At 44.7% G+C, this 24,644-nt stretch overlaps 1 protein-coding gene across 7 annotated transcripts in view; it reads left to right on the top strand.

Moving 5' to 3' along the window:
* The window catches only part of dock8 (dedicator of cytokinesis 8), a 464,486-nt gene that overhangs the window by 417,377 nt on the left and 22,465 nt on the right, over positions 1 to 24,644 (top strand). For all 7 annotated transcript variants that reach the window (XM_070881523.1, XM_070881482.1, XM_070881473.1 and 4 more), the window contains 5 exons: positions 10,631 to 10,731; positions 13,770 to 13,962; positions 14,059 to 14,202; positions 22,394 to 22,525; positions 23,279 to 23,413. In XM_070881523.1, coding sequence (XP_070737624.1) covers positions 10,631 to 10,731; positions 13,770 to 13,962; positions 14,059 to 14,202; positions 22,394 to 22,525; positions 23,279 to 23,413 — 705 coding nt within the window. The remainder of the gene's footprint in view (positions 1 to 10,630; positions 10,732 to 13,769; positions 13,963 to 14,058; positions 14,203 to 22,393; positions 22,526 to 23,278; positions 23,414 to 24,644) is intronic.

The raw sequence follows: 24,644 nt of genomic DNA, 5'->3' as shown, positions 1-24,644 counted from the left end.
CCTGGGGATGAGGATAACAGCAGACGGGATCAGACCTACTGCATCCAAAACGAAAGCAATCCAGAGAGCACCCAGACCCCATAACACGATGGAGCTGCATTCGTTCCTGGGGTTCCTGAACTATTTTGGCAACTTTCTTCCAAAATTGAGCACTACATGTGCTCCTACGCAAAGATCGCTAATGAGTCTGGGGGGACAATCAGGAAAGGGCTTTTGATAGAGCATGCAATTTGTTGTGCTCCAACAATCTGTGAACGCTATATCACCCATGTAAGAAACTTGTTTTAACGTGCAATGCGTCGTCCTATGGAGTTAGGTGTGTGTTGCAGCATGTTAATGCCAAGGGTCAGTTACAGCCGGTAGCTTATGCCTCCAGAAATCTCTCCCAGGCAGAAAGGGGCTACGGGATGGTAGAAAAGGAAGCACTTGCATGTGTATATGCAGTAAAAAAAAAATGCTGTTTGGCAGGAAATTTGAGCTGGTGACAGATCACAAACCCCTAACGTCCCTTTTGGCTGACAACACGGTCATAAATGCAAATGCGTTGGCCCACATACAGAGGTGGGCACTCATGTTAACCGCCTACGACTATACTATTTGGCATAGACCGGGCACTGAAAACTGTGCCGATGCACTCAGCAGGCTCCCACAAGCCACCACCGAGGGGGCTGCCGAGCATGCTGCTGAGATGGTCATGGCTGTTGAAGCTTTCGAAAGCGAAGGCTCACCCATGACAGCCCATCAGATCAAAGTCTGGACAAATAGAGACCCGCTACTGTCTTTAGTCAAGAAATGTGTCCTGAATGGGGACTGGGCAGCCACGTACGGGGCATGCCCTGAGGAATTTAAACCATATCACAGGCGCAAGGATGAACTTTCGATTCAGGCCGATTGCCTACTATGGGGAAACCGAGTAGTCATGCCCCAGATGGACAGAGAGGTGTTCATCCGAGAACTCCACAATGAGTACCCGGGCATTGTCATGATGAAGGCAATTGCCAGGTCACACGTTTAGTGGCCAGGGATAGATGCAGACCTGGAACTTTGTGTTCGCAGGTACAACACGTGTGCCCAGCTGGGCAGTGCGCCCAGGGAAGCCCTCCTTAGCCCCTGGTCCTGGCCCGCCAAGCCATGGTCACGCATCCATGTGGACTACGCAGGTCCTTTCATGGGAAAAATGTTTTTGGTTGTAGTAGACGCCTACTCCAAATGGATCGAGTGTGACATTCTCAATTCAAGCACAGCCTCTGCCATGGTAGAAAGTCTACGGGCAATGTTCGCCGCCCATGGTCTACCAGACGTCTTGGTCAGCAACAATGGCCCGTGCTTTACAAGCATTGAATTCCAGGACTTCATGGCACGGAATGGTATCAACCATGTCAGACCGGCACCGTTCAAGCCGGCCTCAAACGGCCAGGCGGAACGAGCAGTGCAGATAATCAAACAGGGGATGCTCAGAATCCAAGGGGGTTCCCAACAAAGCCACTTATCATGCCTCCTGTTGACCAATAGATTCCGACCACACTCGCTCACAGGGGTTCCACCCGCAGAGCTGCTAATGAAAAGGACGCTCAAAACCAGGTTATCCCTTATACACCCCACCATGAAGGAAATTGTTGAGGGCAGGCACCAGTCACAATGTGACTGCCATGATAGGAATGCGAAGGCGCGATGTATTAATGTCAATGACCCTGTCTTTGTCCTCAAATACGCTGCAGGGCCCAAATGGCTTGCAGGCACTGTGATTGCTAAAGAGGGGAATAGGATTCTGGTAGTTAAACTTACCAATGGAGAAATCTGCCGCAAACACGTGGATCAAACAAAAAGGAGGTTCAGCAACCCCATAGAAGAAGCAGAGGAAGAACACGATGTAGATTTCACTCCACCACAGGTGACCAAACACCGGAACCAAGTGGAGGAGAGCCCAGTCTGGACAGGCCTGAGGCAGTGCAAACAGCAGACACTCAGGCCAGCGTCCAACAACCGGAGCCCCAACTCAGGCGCTCCACAAGGGAGCGTAAACCACTAGAGAGACTCAACCTGTGATCCCAATAAGACTTTGAGAGGGAGGTGATGTCATGTATTCAACTGTCATTGTAACCCATGTATAAACTGATCTAATTTGTACACCGTGAGAACACTGACCACTAGGTGGTGAACTTGTGGGAGACACTCCTAACCTAGACTTTCAGGTATAAAAGGGGAAACTCCACCCACCTTCTTCACTTCAGTGCTGGCTAATAACGGTTACTGGTCACAGAGTGACCTTCTCTCAAGTATGTGCCTCGAGTGCATTTGTACTGTATAGTAAGGACATATTAGATCCCATGGGCTTTTACTTTTGTGACCAGTCTGCCAAGTGGGACCTTATCAAAATCCATATACACTACATCAAACGCACTACCCTCATCGACCCTCCTTGTTATCTCTTCAAAAAATACAATCGTTAGTCAAACACGACCTTCCCTTAACAAATCTGTACTGACTGTCCTTGATTAATCTGTGTCTTTCTAAATGAAGATTTAACCTGTCCTTCAGAATTTTTTTGAATAATTTTCCCATCACTGAGGTTAGGCTGACTGGCCTGTAATTACTCGGTCTATCCCTTTCTCCCTTCTTAAACAAAGGTACCACATTGGCAGTCATCCATTCCACTGGCACCATACCTGAAGCCAGAGAGGATAGGAAAATAATGGTCAAAGCCTCTGCTATTTCCTCTTTCGCTTCGCTCAACAGCCTGGGATAAATTTCATCTGGGTATGGGGACTTATCCACTTTCAAAGCTTCTAAAGCCCTTAATACCCCTCTCTCTCTGTTTATTTCAGCTAATATTTCACACTCCTCCTTCCCGATAGCAGTGTCTGCATCGCCCCTCTCCTTTGTGAAAACAAATGCAAAGTATTAAGAACCATCCTGCCTCCACACACAGATTACCCTCATGGGCCCCAAGTTTCGACATGATTTGCTCCTGATTTTTAAGAGCAACTGGTGTAGAACGGAGTATCTTAGAAATCGGAATTCTCGCCATTTAGTTTGCTCCAGTTCGAGTCAGTTAGAACAGTTTCACTTTGGAACAGAATTTTTTTTTCAAAAGGGGGCGTGTCGGGCCACTTACGCCTGTTTTCAAAGTTTCGTCAGTGAAAACTTACTACAAACTAACTTGGAATGGAGTAAGTGAAGATTTTTGTACGCTCGAAAAAACCTTGTCTATACTTTAGAAAATCAGGCGTAAGTTACAAATCAGGCGTAGGGAATGGGGGGGTGGGGGGGAGTTTAAAGGGAAGTTTACAAACATTAAACACTTCAGTTTTACAAATAAAGAGCCATCATCAATAATAAATGATAAAAACATCAATAAATCAACCAATAAATCAATCAAATAAAATTAATAAGAAATAATTTTTTTTTAAATCAATAAATAAAACATTTTCTACTTACCGACTGCAGCACCGGGAGCCCTCCAACAGCGTGCTGGAATGCCCCCTCCCCCCCCCCCTTCAGTGTGTCTCTATCTCTCTGTCTGTGCGTGTCTCTCATTCTCTGTTTGTCAGTGTCTTAGTTTCTGACAGCGAGAGGAGGGGGGGGGAGGGGGGAGGAGGGGGAGGGGGAAAGGAGATGAGGGGGGGAAAGGAGTGGGGGGGAAAGGAGGGGGGGAAGGAGATGGGGGGGGGGGAGGCTGAACGGGCCGGGCCCGGCCAGACTTCGGGCAGGGCCCGTCCCCAGCACCAGATTTACAGGTAGGTAGCGTTGGGTTGGGTCGGGGGAGCATGGGTCGGGGGGGTGGTGGGAGGGAGGTCGGTTTGGTTCGGGTCGGGGAGGGGGAGGTCAGGTCGGGGGGAGGGAGGTCAGGTCGGGTCCAGTCCGGGGTGGGGGGCGGCGGGGCGGAAGCGGGAGTCGGATCGGTGTCGGGTCCGGTCCGGAGGCGGGGGGGGGAGGGGGGAAGTGGGAGTCGGGTCGGGTCCGGTCCGGGAGCTGGGGGGGCGGGGAAGCGGGAGTCGGGTCGGTGTCGGGTCCGGTCCGGAGGCGGGAAGCGGGAGTCGGGTCGGGTCGGGAGGAAGCAGGAGCTGGCCGTGGGAGGAGCCTTATTCACGCAGCCCCAGTGAGGCCATTCGGCCAGGGCTAGGGGCTGCATGCTTCGGCCCCTCCCACACAGTTTTGGGCACCTGGAGCTACTGCACATGCGCGCCCACTGTAGCGCGCATGTGCAGAGGTCCCGGCACTGTTTTCAGTGCAGGGACCTGGCTCCGCCCCCTATAGCTCGTGCTGCGCTGCGCCGAGGGCCAGAGGACCTACAGGGAGCTGGAGAATCTGGAAGGTTTTTTTAGGCGCACTTTGTGGCGCGAAAAACGGGCGTCCAGGTCGGGACTGCGCCGTTCTAGGCATGGCTCGAAACTTGGGCCCATGGTTTCTAATAGGTGCTACCTTTTCTTTAGTTATCCTCTTGCTCTTAATATATTTATAAAACATCTTTGGGTTTTCCTTGATTTTACATAGAAACATAGAAAATAGGAGCAGTAGTAGGTCATTCGGCCCTTCGAGTCTGCAAGGCCATTCAATATGATCATGGCTGATCCTCTATCTCAACACCATATTCCTGCTTTTTCCCCATACCTCTTGATGCCTTTTGTGTCTAGAAATCTATCTCTCTCCTTCTTAAATATATTCAGTGATTTGGCCTCCACAGCCTTCTGTGGTAGAGAATTCCACATGTTCACCACTCTCTGTGAAAAAATTTCTCCTCATCTCGATCCTAAATTTCCTGAGACTGTGACCCCTTGTTCTAGACTCCCCAGCCAGGGGAAACATCCTCCCTGCATCCAGTCTGTCCAATTCAGTCAGAATTGTATACGTTTCAATGAGATCCCCTCTCATTCTTCTAAACTCTAGTGAATACAGGCCTAGTCGACCCAATCGCTCCTCATATGACAGTCCTGCCATCCCAGGAATCAGTCTGGAGAACCTATGGCAAGTATATCCTTTCTTGGGTAAGGAGACCAAAACTGCACACAATACTCCAGGTGTGATCTCACCAAGGCCCTGTATAACTGCAGTAAGACATCCTTGCTCCTGTACTCAAATCCTCTTGCAATGAAGGCCAACATATCATTTGCCTTCCTAACTGCTTGCTCCACCTGCAGGTTTGCTTTCAATGGCTGGTGTATAAGGACACCCAAGTCCTTTTGTACATTGACATTTCCCAAGCTATCACCATTTAAATAATACTTTGTCTTTATGTTTTTCCTACCAAAGTGGATAACTTCACATTTATCCACGTTATACTGCATCTGCCATGTGTTTGCCCATTCACTCAACCTATCTAAATCACCTTGCAGTGTCTTTGCATCCTCCTCACAACTCACAATCCCATCTAGTTTTATGTCGTCAGCAAACTTGGAAATATAACATTTGGTTCCCTCATCCAAATCATTTATATATATATATATTGTGAATAGCTGGGGCCCAAGCACTGATCCCTATGGTACCCCACTAGTCACTGCGCGCCAACCTGAAAAAGACTTGTTTATTCCTACTCTCTGTTTCCTGTCAGTTAACCAATTTTCAATCCATGCCAATACATTATCCCCAATCCATGTGCTTTAATTTTGCACTCTAACCTCTTATGTGAGACTTTATCAAAGGCCTTCTGAAAATCCAAATACACTACATCCACTGGTTCTCCCTTATCTATTCTATCAGTTACATCCTCAAAAAACTCCAGTAGGTTTGTCAAACATGATTTTCCTTTCATAAATCTATGTTGACTTTGTCTAATCCCGTTAATATTATCTAAGTGTGCCATTATCACATCCTTTATAATAGACTCTAGCATTTTCCCTACTACTGATGTTAGGCTAACCGGTCTGTAGTTTGCTGTTTTCTCTCTCCCTTCTTTTTTAAATAGTGGGGTTACATTTGCCATGCTCCAATCTGCAGGAACTGTTCCATGATCTATAGAATTTTGGAAGATGACAACCAATGCATCTACTATTTCCATGGCTAGGTCTTTTAGTACTCTGGGATGCAGATCATCAGGCCTTGGGGATTTATTGACCTTCAGTCCCATTAGTTTCTCCAGCACTATTTTCTTACTAATAATCATTTCCTTTAATTCCTCTTGCTCACTAGACCCTTGGTTACCTAACATTTCTGGGACGTTATTTGTGTCCTCTTCCGTGAAGACAGACCGAAGTACTTATTTAATTGTTCTGCCATTTCCTTGATCCCCATTATAAATTCTCCAGTTTCTGTCTGTAAAGGACCTACATTTGTCTTCACTAATCTTTTTCTTTTTACATACTTGTAGAAACTTTTGCAGTCGGTTTTTATATTCCTTGCAAGTTTACTCTCATACTCTATCTTTCCCCTCTTAATCAATCTCTTGGTTCTTTTTTGCTGAATTCTAAACTTCTCCAAATCCTCAGGCTTGCTACTTTTTCTGGCAAATTTGTATAAGTCCTACTATCCTTAATTTCTTTTGTTAGCCATGGTTGGGCCACTTTTCCTTTTGTGTTTTTATGCCAGAAAGGAATGTATAACTGTTGCAATTCATGCATTCATTCCTTAAATATTAGCCATTGCCTATCCACCGTCATCCCTTTTAATGAATCTTCCCAATCTATCATAGCCAATGCATTCCTCATACCTTCGTAGTTTCCTTTGTTTAGATTTAGGACCCTAGTTTCGGATTGGACTACTTCACTTTCCATCTTAATAAAGAATTCAATCATGTTATGGTCACTCTTCCCTAAAGGACCCTGCACAACAAGACTGTTAATTAACCCCTTTTCATTACCCAATACCCAATCTAAGATAGCCTGTTCCCTGGTAGGCTCCTCAACATACTGGTCTAAAAAACCATCTCATACACACTCCACGAATTCGTCTTCCACAGTATTATTACTAATTTGGTTTGGCCAGTCTATATGTAGATTAAAGTCACTTATGATTACTGTCATACCCTTGTTACATACATCTCTAATTTCCTGTTTGATGCTGTCCCCTAATTTACCACTACTGTTTGGAGGCCTATAAACAACTCCCACCAATGGTGCTCCTTAGCTCCACCCAGACTGATTCTACATCTTGATTTTCTGAGCTTTCTCACTATTGCTCCGATTTCATCCTTTACGAACAACGCCACACCACCCACTTTTCCTTTTTGCCTGACCTTCCTAAATATCGAATATCCTTGGATATTCAGTTCCCAACCCTAGTCATCCTGCAACCATGTCTTCGTAATTGCAACTATATCGTATCCGTTTACATCTATTTGCGCTGTTAATTCGTCTACTTTATTACAGATGCTTCGTGCATTCAGATACAATGCTTTTAGATCTGTCTTTTTAACATTATTAGACATCTTGACATTATTTTATACTATAGCCCTGTTTTTTCTTAACTAGACGCTATTTGTTCGTGCCCTCTTTTGTTTGTATACTCTGTCCCTTCCTGACATAATCTGGTTATCCTTATCACAATCACTTTCCTGCATTGCTTCCTTTCCTTTTCTCTTTAGCATTCTAGATTTCTCTCCACTGCAACCATTCTTCCCCCCCACCCATTACTTAGTGTAAAGCCCTGTCTACCTCCCTAGTTATTCGGTTCGCTAGAACTCTGGTCCCAGCATAGTTCAGGTATAGTCCGTCCCCATGGAACAGCTCTCTCTTTCCCAAGCACTATTGCCGGTACTCCATGAATCGAAACCCACTTCTCCCACACCAACCTCTGAGCCACGCATTCATCTCCCTGATTCTATTGACCCTATGCCAATTTGCTCGTGGCTCAGGTAATAATGCAGAGATTATTACCTTTGTGGTTTTGCTTTTCAATTTAGTCCCTAGCTGTTCAAACTCTCCCAGCAGAACCTCTTTCTTAGTCCTACCTATGTCATTGGTACCTATGTGTACCATGACAACTGGATCCTCCAACTCCAGGTTCTTGTCCAGCCCGGAGGAGATGTCCTTTACCCTGGCACCGGGTAGGCAACACAGCATTCGGGACGCACGCTCTCAGCTGCAGCGAACCCTATCTATCCCCTACTACAACCACCTGCCTCTTTACTCCCCCCACTTGAATGGCTTTCTGCACCACGGTGCCTTGGTCAATCTGTTCATCCACCCCGCAGTCTGCACACTTGTCCACAAGGGTTGCAAGAACCTCAAATCTATTGGACAAGTGCAGGGACTGAGGCTCCTGCAATACTACCTCCAGGATCCCCTTACCTGCTTCACTCAGTCACACCCTCCTGTCCCTGACCACGTGTCAATTACTTGCCAAGAAGTTTTCATGCTCTTTGCTTTCCGAATATCCTTTTTAATTTCACCCCTGCACTTTCTATACTCCTCCAGAGATTCTGCAGGATTTAGCCCATCTGTATCTGTCATAAGTCTCCCTTTTTTTCTCTTCCTACCCTGTATGTCCCTAGACATCCAGGGGGCTCTAGATTTGTTAGTCCCACCCTTTTTATTTAAGGGCATATGTTTGGTCTGAACCCTCCGGATCTCCTCCTTGAATGACTCCCACTGCTCTGATACTGATTTACCTTCAGTAGCTGTTTCCAGTACAATATGGCTAAATCACCTCTCAGTTTAGCAAAGTTGGCTTTTCCCCAATTTAGAATGTTTATTCCTGGTCTATCCTTGTCCTTTTCCATAACTACCTTAAATCTAACTGAATTATGGTCACTAGCACCTAAATACTCTTCCACTGATACCCCTTCCACCTGCCCAGCTTCTTTCCCTAAAACTAAATCCAGATCGCCCCCTTCTATGTTGGGCTTGCTACACACTGGCTAAAAAAGTTCTCCTGAATGCATTTTAGGAATTCCACACCCACTATAACCTTCACACTAATATTATCCCAATTAATATTAGGATATTTGAAATCCACTACAATTATTGCCCTATAGTTTTTGCACTTCTCAGAAATTTGCCTACATATTTGCTCTTCTATCTCCCTCTTACTGTTTGGAGGTCTATAGTACATTCCCAGCAGTGTGATCGCCCTTTTTTGTTTTTCAGTTCAACACACATAGCCTCGTTTGATGATCCCTCTAACATACCGTACTAACAACTGTAATAGTTTCTTTAATCAATGCCTCGACCCCCTTTCCCTTTTTATTCCCTCTCTATCCCGTCTGAAAATCCTGTAACCAGGAATGTTGAGCTGCCACACCTGCCCCTCTTTTAACCATGTCAATGTAATAGCTATAATATAATACTCCCAAGTGTCTACCTGTGCTCTCAGCTCATCTGCCTTATTCACTATAGTACTTGCATTGAAGTATATACCATTTAGTACAGGCAAATCTCCTTGTTGTCTACTATCTAGCTTTTGTTTCCTCTGTCTTTCTAATTTACTTTCTATATTTTTGTTTTCCAATTCCAGTTTTTCTTCCTTCCCTACTGACTCTATTCTCAGGTTCCCATCCCCCTACAAAGCTAGTTGAAACCCTCCCCAACAGCACTAGCAAACCCCCCCACCCCAGCGAGGATATTGGTCCCAGCGTTGTTGAGGTGCAGCCCCTCCGGCTTGTACAGGTCTCCCAGAAATGGTCTCAATGCCTCAGGAATGTAAAGCCCTCCCTCCTGCACCAACTTTCCAGCCACTCAGTCATCTGCTGTATCCTCCTATTTCTGTACTCACCAGCACATAGCACCAGGAGTAATCCGGAGATTAATACCTTTGAAGTCCATCTAGCTCCCTAAATTCTGCCTGCAGGACCACATCACTCTTTCTACCTATGTCATTGTTACCGATATGGATCACGACCTGTGGCTGTTCACCCTCTCCCCCCAGAATGACCTGCCGCTGTTCGGTGACATCCTTGACCCTGGCACCAGGGAGGAAACATACCATTCTGGAGTCAGAAACACCTATCTGCTCCCCTCACTATTGAATGTCTTACCACTATTACTCTTCCACTATTTTTCCTCTCCCCTCCTGTGCAGCTGAGCCACTCATGGTGTCATGGACCTGGCTCTGACTGCACACCTCAGAGGGACCATCGCTTCCACCAGTACTCAGGCTAGAATACCGGTTGGAGAGTGAGATGCCCTCCGGGGCCTCCTGCACTACTTGCCTGGCCTCCTTCTGTCTGGTGGTCACCCACTTGCTCTCTTAGGCTGTGGGGTGACCACCTCTCTAAATGTGCTATCCCCGTAGTTCTCAGCCTCGTGGATGCACCACAATGACTCCAGCCACCTCTCAAGCTCCGTATACTGTAAAGAGGAGGAAATCATCAGAATTCTTATTGCTGATCATTAGCCTTGTTGGAAATGCCTGTTTATGGATATCCGGTGAGGACCAAATTGGATTCACCTCTGATGCCCCTTGGTGTTGAATAGTCTGCTATAATTCATTGTAAAAATTCACGTGTGAACAATGGTGGCTCAGTCAAAGTGCTAGGGGATGCCAGTGGAAGCATATGTTAGCAACAACTCAATTGCTTCAGGTGAGGAGAAAATTGGTGAGAAAATTCTGTTCAAAGAAGTAGATTCCAAGATTGTATAAAAAAGTGATAAAGAAATTCTATGTAAATAACATTAAATTGTTTTGATGACCCTCTGCAGGACGATATACATTAGCCGTTCCAGTTAAAGCACTGCCTGTCTTTTTCATTGCTTTCCAGGTGGAGGAACTGCTATGTAACCTTAACAGTATCTTGTCTGATACAGTAAAAATGAGGGAGTTCCAGAAGGATCCCGAGATGCTCATGGACCTGATGTACAGGTATATAAACACACACAAAAATACAATCACATCGTCATCTTTACCAGGTGTCCCACCACTGCTACTCTTCCTCATTCAAGCAGGTTAGTGACGGTCAACAACTGATCCACAATTATCATCTCTGCTGCTTCTGGGATGTGTGTAACTGTGTTGGTGCTTTAATGAGAGGCATCCAGGATACTGTGTATTATTGCCTCTCTCCAAGCCACTGGCAGGCTGCTCTACTAAGTTTACAATGACAGAAAAGAGATAAACATTGGAATGTTGGCTCCCTGATTCATCTTCAAACAGAGCTTGCATTGCACAATAATGTGTGATGTTTTTGTGGTTGTGCACATGTCTGTGTGGGACTTAATGAGAAGGGGGAAAGGCAAAGAGCTGGATGTTACTGAGCTTAGGGGAGATCTGATAGTTTACCTTTCCCGAATGCCTCCATGCTCTTTTATGGCACACATCCTTGGTGCCCTGTTCCAGGGAGTCAAGGGGCTATAATCTGTTGGTCTTTATTCAGTTAGGATCCGTATGCTTGAAACTTCTGCCATCACAAAGAGAAAAATAGTCTTGAAACAGAAGTTGAAAAAGCACATTCAATGACAGACATGTGCCCAACCTGTAGGGCAACCTGTGTGTCAGGAAGTAATCATGCATCTTGCAGCTATGTTATGTGAAGTGATTTGATGTGTGAAGCTCTCAGAATATGTTCAATCATCAATCAATCATAGGCAGTCCCTCGAAACGAGGGTGACTTGCTTCCACGCCAAAAAAAGGACGATTTCACAGTTGTTTCAATGAAGGACCCGAACTACATCCTGAAGGGTGAAAGATGCCTGTGCGTGAATTTTTTTAACGTGTGGTGGCCGTTGCACACCAGCCACCACACAGGCTTGACAGAGCTCGGTCTTGGTCCAGTGGCAAGGATTACCCAAGTCAACTGGAGACCAGCTCTGCTGCACAGACCTAGTGCGCACACGTATCGCAGTGTGGGCTGGTCCGTGCTGCCCCTGGGCCCCTGGCCCCCTGGCCCCAAACTCACACCTCCCCTGGGCCTCGATCACGTCCCTCCACATTCTCTCGCCGCTCCTTCACCCCGACCTTGCCGCTCCTGCTGTATCTGCCCACGCTCCAATCACCGATCTGGATCTTGATGACATCACTCTTCACAGCCATCACCCTCCTGCACCAGCTCTCGCGCTGTACCTTGTAGTGGCATGCCTCCACGCTGCTCGCTGCTGTTTTTATGGCCCCGACCTGCCGCTGATGTTCCCTCGCAGATCGGGGCCTCCACGCTGCCCATGGCTGTCACTCGCCGCTCCTTTTATGGCCCCAATCATAATATGTGAGTATAATATGTGAGTATGGAAAGTCTATCAATTGTGTGTTCCATCTTACTTTTTTTTTACTTCTACTGTGCAGCTACAGGAAGTTCCATGAAGGATTTTCACAGCAAAGTGGTCATCATGGGAATCTGTATAACTTTCTTAATGGCAGCATTGCAGTCGTTGACTTTCTATTCAGGGCTATTGTTGCAGATTTTCTGTTAATAGTTACTACATTGGTTTCACTAGGACCATGTACTTCTCAGAAAAGCTAAATACCACAGCGGTAGTTATTAGTGTTCTCTGATTAAAATGTGTTTTGATAGTAAAGGCACTGAGTATATTCTTCCAAATAAGCCTTCAAGATTCTAGTGCTATCTTCATTTTACCAATCATGAAAACTGATGAGGTAGCATTTCCCATTGAAATGAAGAGACATCAAAGCAGAGTTTTTATTTTATAAATATATTTGAATGGCACCAAATCCAAAAACCAGACTACAATAAGAACAACTTATATTTATATAGCGCCTTTAACGTAGTAAACTTCCCAAGGTTCTTCACAGAAGTGTTTGACACCGAGCCACATAAGGAGAAATTAGGACGGATGACCAAATGTTTGGTCAAAGAGATAGGTTTTAAGGAACACCTTAAAGGAGGAAAGAGAGGTAGAGAGGCAGAGAGGTTTAGGCAGGGAATTCCAGAGCTTAGAGCCTAGATAGCTGAAGGCCTGGCCACCAATGGTTGAGTGATTAAAATCGGGGATGCTCAAGAGGCCAGAATTAGAAGAGCACAGATATCTCGGGATGTTATGGAACTGGAGGAGATTACAGAGATATGGAGAGGCGAGGCCATGGAGGAATTTGAAAAGAAGGATGAGAAATTTAAAATCAAGACATTACTTAACCGCGAGCCAATGTAGGTCAGCGCGCACAGGGGTGATGGGTGAGCGGGACTTGGTACGAGTTAGAACACGGGCTGCTGATATTTGGATGATCTCAAGATTATGTAGGGTACAACATGGGAGGACAGCCAGGAGTGTGTGTTGGAATAGTCATGTCTAGAGGTAACAAAGGCATGGATGAGGCTTTCAGCAACAGATGAGCTGAGGCAAGGGCGGAGACGAGTGAAATTACAGCGTTGAAAATAGGCGGTTTTAGTTATGCCCTGGATTTTTGGTTGGAAGCTCCTTTCAGTTTCAAATATGACACCAAGATTGCGATTTGTCTGGTTCCACCTCAGACAGATGCTAGGGAGAAGGATGGAGTCAGTGGCTAGGGAATGGAGTTTGTGATGGGGACTGAAGACAATGGCTTTGGTCTTGCCAATATTTAATTGGGAAGATAGATGACTGAAATGAAATTGTTGATGTAAAAGTAAATAAACAGTAAATCAGAAATAAAAATGGAAATGTAGAATTGCACAGGAGATTGAACAGCATTTGAAAAGAGAAAAGATAGGTTAGATAGGGGGGCTGGTGACCTGTATGTTCAGTATTTTCTGAAATTGTTGATGCCCACCTTCAGCTGCCTCTGAAAGAATTCACATAGTTTCCTATTAATATGATATAGAAGTACCAGTTTTGGCCGAGGCTTCCTCTCAGCAATCTCCAAGGAGACAAATTTACAAATCTTGGATCAACCGTTGGAGAAGAATATTAAATATCAATATTACAGTTTAGTTTAATATATTCTTTACTATTTCCTTTTTTGTTTAAATTCAGACTAGCAAAAGGATATCAGACTTCACCCGATCTACGTTTGACCTGGCTCCAAAACATGGCTGAAAAACATACAAAACGCCAATGCTACACGGAGGCTGCGTTGTGTTTGGTCCACGCTGCAGCACTGGTAGCAGAATACCTCAGCATGTTGGAAGATCACAAGTACCTTCCTGTTGGCAGTGTTAGCTTCCAAGTATGTCTGTTTGGAAAACATTCATTTAGCACATTGGGTATCACTGTACATGAGGAACTTCATTAAAACCCTTTCATTTTTTGTCATGGTTTCCAGAATATATCACCCAATGTGCTGGAAGAATCTGCTGTTTCAGATGACATTTTGTCCCCTGATGAAGATGGGATATGTACAGGAAGATATTTCAGTGAAAATGGTCTTGTGGGTTTGCTGGAACAAGCTGCTGAGCTCTTCAGCACAGTAAGTATCCTTTATTTCCTGGCACTCAGTTTATTTTTCTTTCCTCTCTTTGGGTCCTCTTGCCCCACATACTATTGCCATCGGCATAGACAGGCAACGTGTCCCCAGACCTCTGCCGGGATCCCTCTTCTGCTCGCCATTAGGAGATGTAACAGAGTGGCTTCGGCACTTTGCATTTGGCAAAGCGGAGATTAGGACCTCACCAAGTGAGGAACGATAGACATAAATCAGTGCTCATTACAGCACCAACTTATTGCAACACCATGCTACACCAACACAATTGTTTAAAGAACAGCAGTTTTAAATTGCATGACTTTGAATTCAAAACAGGAACATGCAGGTTGATTTTAAACCTACCCCCCCGGCAGAAACTGTGCCAGTGAGCAGTTAGAAACAAGCAGGTTACTTACCCGCTCAGATCCCAACAATTTCCGATTTTAATCTGTAGGTTTTGCAGGTGGGTGAGGTCTGCCAAAGGCAATGGAATCCTCCTAAATCTATGCAAATTTGGGTCCTATTTACACATTTTAATGGGAGTATCCCTCCTACCCCTACTCCCCTCACTCCACCCCACACTTTCTCTGACAAGACCTCCCAAAATCCCCTTCCCACTACTTACCTAGATGCCAAGGGCCGCCGATCTTCATCTACCCATAGCCACTCCACACTCTCTTCATGCTCATTCCGATGGGAAGTGAATCTGAGGCCGAGAGTTAAAATATCCTAGGCCTGAAACTGAGGCCACTAAATTTCGTACTAACCTCACCCCCACCTGCCCGAAACCCACTCTGAATTAAAACTGACTCTATAATATCTCCCTTGACTGTTGTGCTGATGTTGCACATACTTGAGATATGTAAGCAATAACCAGTTATTTTTATTCCAAAATATCATACCAGGGAAGGCTGCATGGAGGATATATAATAGGGGAGATGTATATCACAATTGACAGCTAGGACAGTCTTGTACATGCCTGTAATAAACTAGAAATGCTGCTGTTTCCAGCTGCATGCTCAGTTCATACCAGAAGTAGCAATACAACTTCATGAACTAGTTGAAAATGTATCAACAAGTTCCTTTGAAATACACCGAAGGCCATTGGGAGGATGCTATTAGTCCAGAGTAGTTATTGTTGCATCTACAAAGAATTAGCGTGCTCTTTACCATGTAGTTTATTTTGCCACATGTCAGTGCAAATGCTCAAAAGAAGTGCGCTATATATTTGATTTGTATTTTCATTAGTGAAGCCGATCACAAACCCATGAGGGTTAAAGAGCCGAGTGGCTCTGAGTGATTCCGAGTGACTCCGAGTGATTTACTTTTCAGAGGTCAACCTCTGAAAAGTAAATCATAATCACACAGACCTCCAAGAATTATTCTGTTTAGAACACTCCTGCTAGTGTCATAATCTACATTACATTTATTTCTCAAAGTTAGTTGAGCACAATTGTAACAATCCAATTTTACTTTGCTCCAGACTGGTTGAACTGACTGATATGATTTGGGAGCCTTTCAGGTTTGTGACTGTACAACAGTCGGGTCCAGCAACGCCTCAATTTTAAAATTCTCGTTCTTGTGTTCAAATCCCTCCATGGCCTCGCTCCTCCCTATATCAGTAACCAGTTCCAACCCAACAACCCTCCAAGGATTCTGCGTTCCTCTAACTCTGGCCTCTTGTGCATCCCACACTTCCTTAGCTCCACAATTGGCAGCCATGACTTCAGCTAGACAGGCACTATGCTCTCCAATTCCCTCCTGAAACCTTTATGCCTTAAAACCAACTCTTTGACCAAGCTTTTGGTCACTGATCCTAATATCTCTTTCTTTGGCTCGGTGTCAATCTTTGTCCGATGAAGCATCTTGGGGCATTTTACTATGTTAAACATGCTATATAAATGCACATTGTGGTTACTGATGAAGCAGAGTCTTACCATAGGTGAAGGATGCTCAACCCACCTATATTTCAACTGGTGATCCTGCCAATGCAGCAGGACTGCTACTGTAGTTGAAACTAATTTTAAAAGTTTGTCTTTAATAAATTACAAATTATCAGACCGGCCAGGTAGATAAGGTGGTTAAGAAGGCATGCGGACTGCTTGCCTTTATTAGCCAAGGCACAGAATATAAGAGCAGGGGGATTATGCTTGAACTGTATAAAACACTGGTTAGGCCACAGCTGGAGTACTGCGTGCAGTTCTGGTCACTGCATTACAGGAAGGACGTGATTGCACTGGAGAGGGTACAGAGGAGATTTACGAGGATGCTGGGAGTGGAGAATCTTAGCTATGAGGACAGATTAGATAGGCTGGATGTTTTCTTTGGAACAGAGGAGGCTTAGGGGAGACCTCATTGAGGTGTATAAAATTATGAGGGATCTAGATATAGTGCATAGAAAGGGCACAATATCCCTGCGGTCATCACCCTGCAAAACAGATACACCGCTTTGAGTACTGTTGAGGGGGATGACTCATCAGGGGAGGGCAGCAGCAGCCAAGTTCATGGCACCGTGGCTGGCTCTGCTGCACAGGAGGGCAGGAAAAAGAGTGGGAGAGCAATAGTAATAGGGGATTCAATCGTAAGGGGAATAGATAGGCATTTCTGCGGCCGCAACCGAGACTCCAGGATGGTATGTTGCCTCCCTGGTGCAAGGGTCAAGGATGTCTCGGAGCGGGTGCAGGACATTCTGAAAAGGGAGGGTGAACAGCCAGTTGTCGTGGTGCACATTGGTACCAACGATATAGGTAAAAAAAGGGATGAGGCCCTACAAGACGAATTTAAGGAGCTAGAAGCTAAATTAAAACATAGGACCTCAAAAGTAGTAATCTCAGGATTGCTACCAGTGCCACGAGCTAGTCAGAGTAGAAATCGCAGGATAGCTCAGATGAATACGTGGCTTGAGCAGTGGTGCAGCAGGGAGGGATTCAAATTCCTGGGGCATTGGAACCGGTTCTGGGGGAGGTGGGACCAGTACAAACCGGATGGTCTGCACCTGGGCAGGACCGGAACCAATGTCCTAGGCGGAGTGTTTGCTAGTGCTGTTAGGGAGGAGTTAAACTAATATAGCAGGGGGATGGGAACCAATGCAGGGAGACAGAGGGAAACAAAATTGAGACAAAAGCAAAAAACAGAAAGGAGATGAGTAAAAGTGGAGGGCAGAGAAACCCAAGGCAAAAAACAAAAAGGGCCAATGTACAGCAAAATTCTAAAGGGTCAAAGTGTAATAAAAAGGCAAGCATGAAAGCTCGGTGCCTCAATGCAAGGAGTATTCGGAATCCAGGAGAGGGCTCTGAGCTAGTTAGAGTGGGTGAGAACTCAGATGAACAGGACCCCAAGAAAGAATGCAAAAGGCAGGAGGCGACAGAGCAGAGTAGCACTGGGGTAAGTGTAAACCACAAGGTGACAGGAAGGGACAATATGTATGGATATAAAGGGGCTGCAGGAGGGGTCAAAACTAAAAATCATGGTTTAAAAACTAGTATTAAAACACTCTACCTAAACGCATGCAGCATTCGAAATAAAGTAAATGAGTTGACGGCACAAATCATTACAAATGGGTATGATTTGGTGGCCATTACAGAAACGTGGTTACAGGGGGGCCAAGACTGGGAATTAAACATACAGGGGTATCTGACAATTCGGAAAGATAGACCAGAAGGGAAAGGAGGTGGGGTAGCTCTGTTAATAAAGGATGATAGGGCAGTTGTGAGAGACGATATTGGCTCTAATGAACAAAATGTTGAATCATTGTGGGTGGAGATTAGAGATAGTAAGGGGAAAAAGTCACTGGTGGGCGTAGTTTATAGGCCCCCAAATAATAACTTCATGGTAGGGCGGACAATAATCAAGGGAATAATGGAGGCATGTGAAAAAGGAACGGCAGTAATCATGGGGGATTTTAACCTACATGTCGATTGGTCAAATCAAATCGCATAGGGTAGCCTTGAGGAGGAATTCATAGAATGCATACGGGATTGTTTCTTAGAACACTATGTTACAGAACCTACAAGGGAGCATGCTATCTTAGATCTGGTCCTGTGTAATGAGACAGGAATAATAAACGATCTCCTAGTAAAAGATCCACTCGGAATGAGTGATCACAGTATGGTTGAATTTGTAATACAGATTGAGGGTGAGGAAGTAGTGTCTCAAATGAACGTATTATGCTTAAACAAAGGGGACGACAGTGGGATGAGGGCAGAGTTGGCTAAAGTAGACTGGAAACACAGACTAAAAGGTGGCACAATTGAGGAACAGTGGAGAACTTTTAAGGAGCTCTTTCATAGTGCTCAACAAAAATATATTCCAGTGAAAAAGAAGGGCGGTAAGAGAAGGGATAACCAGCCGTGGATAACCAAGGAAATAAGGGAGAGTATCAAATTAAAAACCAATGCGTATAAGGTGGCCAAGGTTAGTGGGAAACTAGAAGATTGGGAAAATTTTAATCGACGGGAACATTTTAATCGACAGCAAAGAATGACGAAGAAAGCAATAAAGAAAGGAAAGATAGATTACGAAAGTAAACTTGCGCAAAACATAAAAACAGATAGTAAAAGCTTTTACCGATATATAAATCGGAAAAGAGTGACTAAAGTAAATGTTGGTCCCTTAGAAGATGAGAAGGGGGATTTAATAATGGGAAATGTGGAAATGGCTGAGACCTTAAACAATTATTTTGCTTCGGTCTTCACGGTGGAAGACACACAAACCATGCCAAAAATTGCTGGTCACGGGAATGTGGGAAGGGAGGACCTTGAGATAATCATTATCACTAGGGGGGTAGTGCTGGATAGGTTAATGGGACTCAAGGTAGACAAGTCCCCTGGTCCAGATGAAATGCATCCCAGGATATTAAAAGAGATGGCGGAAGTTATAGCAGATGCATTCGTTATAATCTACCAAAATTCTCTGGATTCTGGGGAGGTACCAGCGGATTGGAAAGCAGCTAATGTAACGCCTCTGTTTAAAAAAGGGGGCAGACAAAAGGCAGGTAACTATAGGCCGGTTAGTTTAACATCTGTCGTGTGGAAAATGCTTGAAGCTATCATTAAGGAAGAAATAGCGGGACATCTAGATAGGAATAGTGCAATCAAGCAGACGCAGCATGGATTCATGAAGGGGAAATCATGTTTAACTAATTTACTGGAATTCTTTGAGGATATAACGAGCATGGTGGATAGAGGTGTACCGATGGATGTGGTGTATTTAGATTTCCAAAAGGCATTTGATAAAGTGCCACACAAAAGGTTATTGCAGAAGATAAAGGTACGCAGAGTCAGAGGAAATGTATTAGCATGGATAGAGAATTGGCTGGCTAATAGAAAGCAGAGAGTCGGGATAAATGGGTCCTTTTCGGGTTGGAAATCGGTGGTTCGTGGTGTGCCACAGGGATCGGTGCTGGGACCACAACTGTTTACAATATACATAGATGACCTGGAAGAGGGGACAGAGTGTAGTGTAACAAAATTTGCAGATGACACAAAGATTAGTGGGAAAGCGGGTTGTGTAGAGGACACAGAGAGGCTGCAAAGAGATTTAGATAGGTTAAGCGAATGGGCTAATGTTTGGCAGATGGAATACAATGTCGGAAAATGTGAGGTCATCCACCTTGGAAAAAAAAACAGTAAAAGGGAATATTATTTGAATGGGGAGAAATTACAACATGCTGCGGTGCAGAGGGACCTGGGGGTCCTTGTGCATGAATCCCAAAAAGTTAGTTTGCAGGTGCAGCAGGTAATCAGGAAGGCGAATGGAATGTTGGCCTTCATTGCAAGAGGGATGGAGTACAAAAGCAGGGAGGTCCTGCTGCAACTGAAAAGGGTATTAGTGAGGCCGCACCTGGAGTACTGCGTGCAGTTTTGGTCACCTTACTTAAGGAAGGATATACTAGCTTTGGAGGGGGTACAGAGACGATTCACTCGGCTGATTCCGGAGATGAGAGGGTTACCTTATGATGATAGATTGAGCAGACTGGGTCTTTACTCATTGGAGTTCAGAAGGATGAGGGGTGATCTTATAGAAACATTTAAAATAATGAAAGGGACAGACAAGATCGAGGCAGAGAGGTTGTTTCCACTGGTCGGGGAGACTAGAATTAGGGGGCACAGCCTCAAAATACGGGGGAGCAATTTAAAACCGAGTTGAGAAGGAATTTCTTCTCCCAGAGGGTTGTGAATCTGTGGAATTTTCTGCCCAAGGAAGCAGGTGAGGCTAGCTCATTGAATGTATTCAAATCACAGCTAGATAGATTTTTAACCAATAAGGGAATTAAGGGTTACGGGGAGCGGGCGGGTAAATGGAGCTGAATCCACGGCCAGATCAGCCATGATCTTGTTGAATGGCGGAGCAGGCTCGAGGGGCTAGATGGCCTACTCCTGTTCCTAATTCTTATGTTCTTATGTTATGTTCCTCAGCAGAGGGGTCAACAACCAGTGGGCATAAATTTGAAGCAGTTGGTAGAAGGTTTAGAGGGGATTTGAAGAGAAATTTCTTCACCCAGAGGGTTGTGAGGGTCTGGAACGCACTGCCAGAAAGGGTGGTAGAGGCAGAAACCCTCACCACATTTAAAAAGTACTTGGATGTGCACGTGAAGTGCTGTAACCTGCAGGGTTATGGACCTAGAGCTGGAAAGTGGAATAAGCCTCTTGTTGGCTGGCGTGGACACGATGGGCTGAAATGGCTTCCTTCCATGCTGTAAACTTCTATGATTCTATGATCTTAATTAGCAGATTATTGATGATATAGAGTCACAATATTCACAGTTCTGCACCAGTTAAGGAATAGTACTAAAAGCAGAATCAAAGATATATCATAAATCAAAAATATTTCACACCCACATTAAAATGTCTTCGAACATTGGAGCGATTTTAATCCTACCCACCCGTTGGAAACTATGGGACTTATTCACTGAGGTCCCACGCTCTTCACGCAGCTTACAAATTTAACCTCCTCTTTTGAGCAGGAGAGAGGTCCACTCGCCAAAAACCAGAGGGAACCTCCTCCCCCCTCTCCCATCCCCTTCAGTCTCTGATCTCCAATGCTTTAGCACCCCGTTGCCCTGGTGGCCCAGTGGATGCCATCAAAGGCCATGCAGAGGGTGCTGCGGCCGTCCCTTTAACCGAAGGGGCGGGGCATTGAGCCACGTCAGCACTATGCGGAGCAGCCGTGTAGCGCTGACCAACGCGCCACAGTAGCACCCGGAACCCGCCCCAAGAGGAAGTGGCGTGCGTGAGATTGCACTCCACTTCCTCTGAGGGGCGGTAACCACAATTTCGCGGCTGGTGCGGGACTTCTGCACCAGGCACAGGAAGTCCCACCCCGAGTCAATTAACGTCCTCAATCGGGGCGCTGGGTAATTTCTCCCCTCATTTTCTGGGAGCTGCTGGCATTTATCAATATAAGGGCAGTTAAATAAACAGTTTAATTTTAACTGTTAGTGTCAGCTGTGGTTCAGTGGGTAGCACACGCGCCTTTGAGTCAAAAGGTTGTGTGTTCAAGTCCCACTCCAGGGACTTGCACACATAAATCTCGGCTGAGGGAGTCCTGCATTGTCGGAGGCGCCGTCTTTTGGATGAGACATTAAATCAAGGCCCTGTCTGCTCTCTCAGGTGGACGCAAAAGATCCCATGGCACTATTTTGAAGAAGAGCAGGGGAGTTATCCCTCGTGTCCTGGTCAATATTTATCCCTCAATCAACAGAACAAAAATAGATTATTTGGCAATTATCACATTGATGTTTGTGGGAGCTTGCTGTGCGAAAATTGGCTGCCGTGTTTCCCACATTACAACAGTGACTACACTTCAAAAGTACTTCATTGGCTGTAAAGCGCATTGAGACATCCAGTGGTTGTGAAAGGCGTTACATAAACCAAGTCTTTCTTTCTTTCTGTTTTCTTTTCCAATTTATTTTTATCCCAAAATGCACGCGCTCCACTGCTCTGTGTCCATTCAGTGGAATTTGTATGTTCCTGGTCAGATTGGGAAACAGAATTTTGAGAAATATGCAAATAAGCTGATGGAAATCAATCCGATTATATAAATAATTGGTCTGTGGAAGTTAATATATTTAATAGTTTACAAAAAATAATGGAAGAAAACATCTAACTTTACACCCAGAAGAGATTAAATGGTTGAAGCAGTTAACTGTTATGCCGTAAATGACAATGTTGTTAACATAAACTCTTTCTTCCTTTAGGCCAATATGTTTGAAACTGTGAATGAAGTTTACAAAGTTGTCATACCGATCCAAGAAGCCCATAGAGATGTCAACAAGTTGGCCTATATACATGAAAAGCTCAAAAAAGCATTTGAAAGCATAACAGCAAAGGTAACTCATTTTATCTTAGTCGACAAGATTTTCTCAGTGTTGTAGCAATTTCTTCTACATTTTTTATCATACTTGGAAAGAACCATTTACAACACACGTGATGGAAGCTTCACAGATTTCTATGAGCAAGGAGGGGGTAGTATTGCAGACCTAACACTTGGCTTTGTTAATAGTTTTAATTTGCTGATTTTGCATCTACATGAGCAGGAACTCAAAAAACTAATCTGCTGAGATTCTTAATAGTATGCACCGCTCAACCCCCTCCCCCTACAATCACCTCCCCCCCTGCACCCCCCTCCCCCACCACCCTCATCATCATCATAGGCCCCATCACCACACACACACAGACACACACATCACCAAAATCCAAGCAACAGTAGTTGATGGGGAAAACGGTCAGTCAATAAACATACATGTGTCTTCTCCAAGTACAACATGCCTTTGTACTAAAATCTTACACAAAAGGGAAGCATGGATACATTGTTCTTCAATAAATTTAATGAATCCAAAAATGTCTCCTTTTTACCATGGCAACAACAGGTTCGAACACTTTCTGAAATATCGCACATTGTTATGACTTTCTGATTAATAAATTCATGCTACAAAGCAACTTCATGTTAATGTGGCCATCACTATAAATAGAATAGCACAGTAAAGGGTAGCTGTATTAATCCTCTCATACCTGATACAGCAGTGCTTTAACAGCCCACCTGTGGTTATCTAAATTAAACGTGTGGCTTATTTTTTTGCTAGGGTTCTAAGCGAATGTTTGGCACATACTTCCGTGTTGCATTCTATGGAGCTAAATTTGGGGATTTGGATGAACACGAATATATCTACAAGGAACCAGCCATCACCAAGCTGCCAGAAATTTCTCATCGACTGGAGGTAAACAAAACCTATCATGGGTCCATATAGTTGTTGCTATTCGTCAGTTGTTTTTAATGCCAATTAAATTGGCATCTGGAAAACAGATTCTACACTTTGCGGGTATTTTTCACCAGTAGCACAAACTCATACAACTACATTTATATTGAATGCATAATCTAGGCTGACACTCCAGTGCAGTACTGAGGGAGTGCTTCACTGTCGGAGGTGCCGTCTTTCAGATGAGACATTAAGCCACTCAGATGGACGTAAAAGATTTTGTGGCACTATTTGAAGAAGAGCAGGAGAGTTCTTCTTGGCGCCCTGGCCAATATTTATCCCTCAACCGACATCATTAAAACAGATAATCTAGTCATTATCACATCATTGTTTGTGAGACTTGCTATGTGCAAATTGGCTGCCGGGTTTCCTACATTACAACAGTGACTGCATTTCAAAAGTACTTCATTGTCTGTAACGTGCTTTGGGATGCCTGAGGTCATGAAAGGTGCTATATAAATGCAAGTCTTTCTTTCTATATAGTTCAGAATTGATAATCAGACCATATTTTGTTATGAAGCTGTGAAATTGCATTATCAAGGCTTCATAGTAATTTCTTTCCAAATGTCTCACTTTTCTGGGATAAAGTTTCATAGGCAGTGCAATTTTCTTATGCCATGATAAAGTTTAGGTGATAGCCTAGACAGTGAGGCCTAGAAATTGATTTGTGCCTGACTTCAGGCACAATTCCAGCAGCAAACATGAACTGCCACACCAAAACTGCTGAACAAGAGGACCACGTAAAATTGGTCCTCCAGCATCATCAGGATATGACCAGTCGCACCCCAAGAGGCAGTGCGTCAATCATGGGCATGATGAAGATTGGCCAGCAGGGATACTAGCTCCTAAGCAACCGTGAGTCCAGGGGGAAGGAAGAGATCAGGAGGGGGTTGAGAAGTGACCAGCAGTGGCCTGTAGTTTTAACAATCAGTTAAGGTTAAAAAATGTACTTAGCTTACCTCTGCAGCTATCTCTTTAAGGATCGCTGATTTGGTTGCTCTGCGTCTAAGAAAACCGACTGTAGCATGCACGGTGCATGCTGCGGTCAGGCGCAAATCAATTTCAGGAATGGACCTGAAAAGGCGTTAGGTCCCTGACCTGCACAGGCAATGGGCCTAACACTTAATTCAGCCAGGCCCAGGATGACTACAGAGTGCCGTAACCAACATGGCAGAGCATTCTCATTCCATGG

The sequence above is a fragment of the Pristiophorus japonicus genome, chromosome 1 (genome assembly GCF_044704955.1).
Source record: "Pristiophorus japonicus isolate sPriJap1 chromosome 1, sPriJap1.hap1, whole genome shotgun sequence".
NCBI lineage: Eukaryota > Metazoa > Chordata > Chondrichthyes > Pristiophoridae > Pristiophorus > Pristiophorus japonicus.
The sequence above is the reverse complement of the archived record's forward strand: the minus strand, read 5'-3'. Positions and strand labels throughout refer to the sequence as shown.